This window comes from Oryzias melastigma, unplaced genomic scaffold (assembly GCF_002922805.2).
Source record: "Oryzias melastigma strain HK-1 unplaced genomic scaffold, ASM292280v2 sc00476, whole genome shotgun sequence".
NCBI lineage: Eukaryota > Metazoa > Chordata > Actinopteri > Beloniformes > Adrianichthyidae > Oryzias > Oryzias melastigma.
The window spans coordinates 25264-32116 of record NW_023417070.1 but is presented as its reverse complement, the minus strand read 5'-3'; the positions used below and the strand labels follow the sequence as shown (position 1 = coordinate 32116).

At 36.5% G+C, this 6853-nt stretch overlaps 1 protein-coding gene across 1 annotated transcript; it reads left to right on the top strand.

Moving 5' to 3' along the window:
- Positions 1 to 506: 506 nt before the first annotated feature.
- On the top strand, positions 507 to 1517 carry LOC112138247 (zinc finger BED domain-containing protein 4-like). Its single transcript, XM_024260812.1, has 2 exons — positions 507 to 629; positions 1103 to 1517. Exons 1-2 carry the CDS (start codon positions 526 to 528, stop codon positions 1515 to 1517), a joined length of 519 nt encoding a protein of 172 aa, XP_024116580.1. The 5' UTR covers positions 507 to 525.
- Positions 1518 to 6853: the final 5336 nt, after the last annotated feature.

The window sequence follows — 6853 nt, the reverse complement described above, 5'->3', positions numbered from 1 at the left end:
CATTGCGAGGAAGATAGTGGGTCACTTTAAACATTCCCCTCTGGCGCACTCACGGCTTGAAGACATCCAGACAGAGTTAAACATGGATATTAAGCAGGTAAGATTAATCTCTGCAACAGATTTGACTATTTTTGTTGTTATTGTTTAAACATGTCTTGCTGTTTACACAAAACTTGTGTTTATTACATCTTGTGCAGACTCGATGGAACAGTAGCCTCTACATGCTACAGAGCCTAAGGGAACAAAAATGGCGTTTATTCCACTGAACGCACACTACCAGCTGTTCTGACAGCTAACCTGTGGGATCTGATGAAGAAAGTTGCAGATGTGCTCTCCCCCTTTGAGGAGCTCACAAGTTGAGCAGAGAGGACGCAACTGTAGCGGATGTGATCCCTACCATTTCAGGCAATCGTATTTCTATTATAATTTTTTATAAAACAAAGGCTCACACCATAATTAATTTATGTTTTAGTCCTCAGGCGTATTTTAACTGGTAATGAGGAAAATGACCAGGGAATTAAAAGCATGAAGAAAACCCCCTTGGAGGCAGTGGAGAATCACTTAGCTAGCATTGAAACTGAGCCCCTCTTCTACATTGCCACTTTACTTGATCCCAGATACAAAGATTGGTAAGTACAGTGAAATATGGTAGACTATTAAAATGTTCATGTTCAGTAAAATCATTTTCAGCATTATTTCTACTGGGTTTTTTAAAAGCATTAAAAATGAATCAAGCCCCCCCATGTCACCAGTTTGTCATTTATTGTATTTGTCTGTGTTAAAAATATTTTTTTTCACCTGCATTAAACAGTTTTGAGGTAAAAATAAAACATAAAAGTAAAAAAAAAAATTTAATGTGGACTATTCCTGAGCGGGGTTGAAACCCATAACCTTCTGAATGTGAGTCAGCAACTCAAACCACTGCGCCGTCTAGTGGCGGAATCCAGAATGCATGTCAAACTTAAATTTTAACCTGACAATCTGCAATGTGAAAACAGGAAGTCATTGTTGGTGGTTTAAGTGCATGTAGTGAAATCAATTATAAGGCTGTAACATGTGGAATGTCCTAAAGCATTTATATATTTCTATTTTAATTTTTTAGCTTCTTCACAAAGTCAGCTAACCTGACCCTGGCAAAGGAACATCTCATCCAGGAGCTGGTGAACAAAGAGGAAAAAGCCAGGGCTGTTGTTTCAGAGGCAGCTGCCGGCCCTGACACCAAAGCACCACGGCTTGAGGCATGCAGCACCTTGGACAGTGCATTTCAGGAGATCTTGCAAGAAAGACAATCTGTGTCCCGGTCCGTGAGTAGTACGTCAGCAGAAGTGCAGGTCTGCACATACCTCTCTGAGCAAACCATCCCTAAAAGAGATGACCCACTTCGCTATTGGAAGGAACGTGCTCTTCAGTTCCCTTCCACGGCTGCACTTGCAGCCCAGTATCTCTCTGCCCCTTGCAGCTCTGTACTGAGTGAAAGGCTCTTCAGTTCTGTTTCCAATGTTCTTGATGAGAANTAGAGATCATTTTGTCCGAATTACCTTTAAAATAGGGAACTATATGGTTTTTTTGGAGTTATGGATTAGGGGAGAAATTCAGACAGAAAATCAGACTTTTATATTGAAGGCCGCTGCTACTTCCGGTTGCTTTGTTTTTTTTAACTTTATTGCAAACAAAACATAAACTTTATCCTTTAAGCCACAAAGGGCTTTGCTTTATGACACTGTTGCACTTTTGGCTAATTTGTTTACATGCCGAATGGGCAATTTAAGTTCAGCGGCTTTAATTTAATTTACATTTATGTTGCATGTTTTATCTATTTTCAGTATTTTCACTAGTAAACAGTTTTTGTTGAAATGTTAATAATTGAATGTTCATACAAGATACTCAACAGAAGTTTTCTGTTATAGTGTTGCACTATTACTTGAGTGTTCAAGCTACCTCTAAGAGAAATACACTGCTTTAATGTTAAATAACAAAATAAAGGTGTATAAAATTAAACTGAACAACATGCATCTTTTATTTTACATCTGTTCACTTTTTAAAAATGTGTTATAAAAAAATCGGATCGGGACTCGGTATCAGCAGATCTTTAAAATCTAGTGACTCGGAATCGGATTGGGGCCAAAAAAACCTGATCGGGACATCCCTAATTATCAACAGCCATTCCGTCGTAGTCGTGGTCAGTGCTAGCTGACGAGCATCCTGGCTTGCTAGCAGCATTTGATCTTTTATGCGCTGATTTCAGCATGTTTAAGTTGCACAACACGGGACCAAAGTTCCTTATAAATCCCTCCACAACAGCTTTTTCCTCTTTTTGCTCAAAAAAAGCAGTTAAAACCGTCCAAAAAAAGTTTGGGTACACAGCAACGGTGACTTACGTCTTACTCAGCCGCCATCTTGGCCCGCCCCTAATTTTTAGTATTCCTGTTGCTTTGTGGAATACCCTTCAGTCTCAAACTTTTATTTTGAAAACCGCTGCTACTTCCTGTTTCTTGGCGGCATTCCCTTCAGTCTCAGACTTTTATTTTGAAGGCCACTGCTACTCCTCGGTTCTTGATTGATTTGATTGATTTTATTTTTCCAACATGCCAATAAAAATTCACCAAAGAAACATAATTAAAAAATAAATCAAAGAAAAGAAAAGCATCTTGAAAACATAGCATGTCATAACAAAAGCATGAGAACATTTAAACAAAATTTGGGCATGTTGGTCAAAACAGTTTTAATTCATGATGTAATAAATAAAATCTAAAAATAAAAAGTTGTGTATAAACTTTATAAAGGTTGTTATGACGTCATCACATTTTAACCATTAATATTCAAATAATCATCATTGAATGTCTTGACTGAGACAGTAGAGATCATTTTGTCCGAATTACCTTTAAAATAGGGAACTATATAGTTTTTTTTTGGAGTTATGGATTAGAGGAGAAATTCAGACAGAAAATCAGACTTTTACATTGAAGGCCGCTGCTACTTCCGGTTGCTTTGTTTTTTGTTTTTTTAACTTTATTGCAAACATCTATTTCAATACAGAAAATGCGCAAAATAGTCATGTGTATACAAACATTAGAAACTCATTCATTCATTCATCTTCCTAACCGCTTCTTCCCTTTCGGGGTCGCGGGGTGCTGGAGCCTATCCCGGCTACTGAAGGGCGAAGGCGGGGTACACCCTGGACAGGTCGCCAGTCTGTCGCAGGGCCTCAATCACACACACATCCACTCTCACATTCACACCTAGGGACAATTTAGAGTCACCAATTAACCTATGAAGCATGTTTTTGGACGGTGGGAGGAAGCCGGAGTCCCCGGTGAAAACCCACGCATGCACGGGGAGAACATGCAAACTCCACACAGAAAGGTCCCAGCCGGGATTCGAACCGGGGCCTTCTCGCTGTGAGGCAAGAGCGCTAACCACTGCGCCACCGTGCAGCCCCACATTAGAAACTATTAAATAAAAATAAATAAATAAAAAACAACACAAAATAAAGTAAAAATAAGGAATAAGAAATAAAATGCCAGGGGTAGAAATGAACAAGAAACATACAGTAAGTGAGTAAAATTAAGGCCAAAGCAATTGTAGTTTGCATTTTTAAATTATTTTGCATTGAGAACAAATGTCAAGACATTTAACAGCCTTTTGGTTTTTTGAAAAAAATATTGATTCAATATATAGTTTGACCTCCACCAGAAATATGGAAAATTTAGGAATTTTGTTAGAAAATTTGCATTTGTGGATGTAAAATTTAAAAAGAAAAATGAATAAATTGATTAAAGATTGGAATGCCAAATTCTTGTGTTGGTGGAAGCCAAACAGTTCATGTTTCCAAAGTAAAGAAAATGACAGAGCAAACTCATAACAAAAGTAATCACAAAAAATTTTCCAAATAGACTGTAAAAAAGGGCAATGCCAAAATAGATGAGTCACTGTTTCTTGAGAACATTTACAAAAGGAACACAATGTGTCGATATCAGGTTTAAATCTTTTTAAATACGTTTTTGTGGGGTATAAGGTATTGATTAGGTAAAAGCCAGACCCTTTTCAAGGACACATCATCCACAAGTTGTTCCAATAAGGATTAACACGTGTCAAAGGAACAATATCTTTCTGAAAAGGAGCTCTAATGCCTCTGTTGTTTTTCCTGGAATGAACAGTAAAACAGATTTTTCCAACAGTGGACAGCGAAAGAGAAAGATTGAAAGGGAAAGGATCAAGTCTCGGCCTTTGGTTAAATAACATACATATTCCAGGAGAGATCACACCAAAAACTTTTGCATATTCTCCTGGAGTAACTGGGATGTTATATTTGTCAAGAAAATCAGTATGAGATAATAACTGTCCATTATTGTTAAAAAGTTGATCAATTGTTTTGGAACCAGGAATCAAAGAAAATAGATTCATGTTTATAGAGAATATCCTTGTTGTTCCAGATAATATAACTGTGTGGAGAGAAGTTGTGCTTGTAGATGAGTAACCATGAGAGGAAAGCCTGGCCATGGAAAGCAGATAATTTCACTGGGAGGTTATTTACATCGTAATTACAAAGTAAAAAATAGTTTAGACCACCGAGTTGGGAGATAACATGATATGGGATTACATTCCATATAGACGTGGGAGATTTCTGGAAATGTCGGATCCAATTCAGTTTGAAAGTGTTGTTTAGAGAAGGAGAAACAGTTTAAACCACCCTGTTCATAGGTATTCATTAGGGTACTTTTTAATATAGTGTACTTTGTTCTTCCATACAAAGTTGAATATTAGTTGATCAATGTTTTTACAAATGTTGTTATTGAGTTCTAAAGCGAGAGCAGCGTAGGTTAACCGGGATATTCCTTCTGCTTTACTGATCAGAATGTGACCTCTTAGTGAAAGATCTCTAACGAGCCATTGATTACATTTATTTTTGTTTTTTCTATTAAGGGGTCAAAGTTCAAGGAACATCTTTCCTGTTGATTTTTAGTGATTGTCAAACCTAAATAAACAAGTTCAGTTTTAACTGGGATGTCTTCTATTTTGTCCTCAGAACTGTTCTTCACTGCTATAAGTTCACATTTTTTTTAATTTAAATAAAGACCAGATGCTTTGGAGAATATTTCCATTACATTGATTGCTAAAGAAATTTCTGATTGATTCTTCAAAAAGAGAGTTGTGTCATCAGCCAATTGTGTTAGAATTATGTTTCTACCAGCAACTGATAGACCTTTCAGGGAGCTCGATTTGATATGATCTGCAAGAAGTTGACCTACCAAGAGGAATAAGTAAGGAGAGATAGGGCATCCTTGACGGATGCCTCTATAAATGTTAAATCTAGGTGAAGTACCCCCCTTTAGCTTGATGGAGCTATTGCAATTCTTATATAAAGTTTTAACTGCTGAGTTAAAGAAAGATCCAAAACCAAATTTCTTAAGAGAACGGAAGATAAATTGATGCTCAACAGTGTCGAAAGCCTTATAAAAGTCTAAAAATAACATAAAACCATTGTCTTCCATTAGTTCTGGGCAATCTAAAATATCCAAAACAAGCTGAATATTATTTGTAATGTGTCTATTTTTCATAAAGCCGGATAGAGTTTCATCAATAATGGAGTCTAATACTGATTTTAATCTTTTAGCAAGAATAGCAGCAAGAATATTGTAGTCGCTATTCAGAAGACACATGGGACGCCAATTGTGTTAGGATTATGTTTCTACCAGCAACTGCTAGACCTTTCAAGGAGCTGGATCTGATATGATCTGCAAGAAGTTGACCTACCAAGAGGAATAACTAAGGAGAGATAGGGCATCCTTGACGGATGCCTCTATAAATGTTAAATCTAGGTGAAGTACCCCCCTTTAGCTTGATGGAGCTATTGCAATTCTTATATAAAGTTTTAACTGCCGAGTTAAAGAAAGATCCAAAACCAAATTTCTTAAGAGAACGAAAGATAAATTGATGCTCAACAGTGTCGAAAGCCTTATAAAAGTCTAAAAATAACATAAAACCATCGTCTTAAATTAGTTCGGGGTAATCTAAAATATCCAAAACAAGCCTAATATTATTTGTAATGTGTCTATTTTTCATAAAGACGGATTGAGTTTCATCAATAATGGAGTCTAATACTGATTTTAATCTTTTAGCAAGAATAGCAGCAAGAATTCTGTAGTCGCTATTCAGAAGACAGATGGGACGCCAATTGTCAATGAGTAATGAGTCCTTTTTTGGTTTAGGAATAAGAGTTGTTAGACCTTGAGTCAGAGTAGGAGGGAGGACTCTGTTTTTAATGCTTTCAGAAAATACTTCAAACAGAAAAGGAGCCAATTCAGAAGCAAAGACCTTATAAAATTCTGAACTCAAACCATCAACCCCTGGGGATTTGTTATTTTTAGAATAACAAACGACCTCCTGGACTGAGAGAGGTTTGTCACAGAATTGACTGTCTGTTTGGGATATTTGTTTAATTTTTAAAGAATTCAAAAAAGCATCAGCTGACTCGTCATTGAAATTCCATGAGTATCATTTTTCATAAAAAGAGCTACAGTATTTGGTGATTTTTTCTTTATCATCAATAATTGAATCATTTATTTTAAGCTTGTTGATTGTTTGGTAGAATTGTGCTTTTCTAAGTTAAAAACAATAATGAGAGTTCTGTTCTCCTTCTTCTAGCCATCTTCTCCTAGATCTGATAAATGCTCCCCTGCTCTTTTTAATATAGAGATTATCTAGTTTGATTTGTAATTCAGATAATTCCTCCTGCTCGGATTCAGTCAGCAGATCTGGAGTAATCTTGGACATGTTCGTTATTCGTGAAATAATGTGTGTTTTTCAGATTTGGCCTTAGCAGTTACATACTTTCTAAAATATCTACCACATT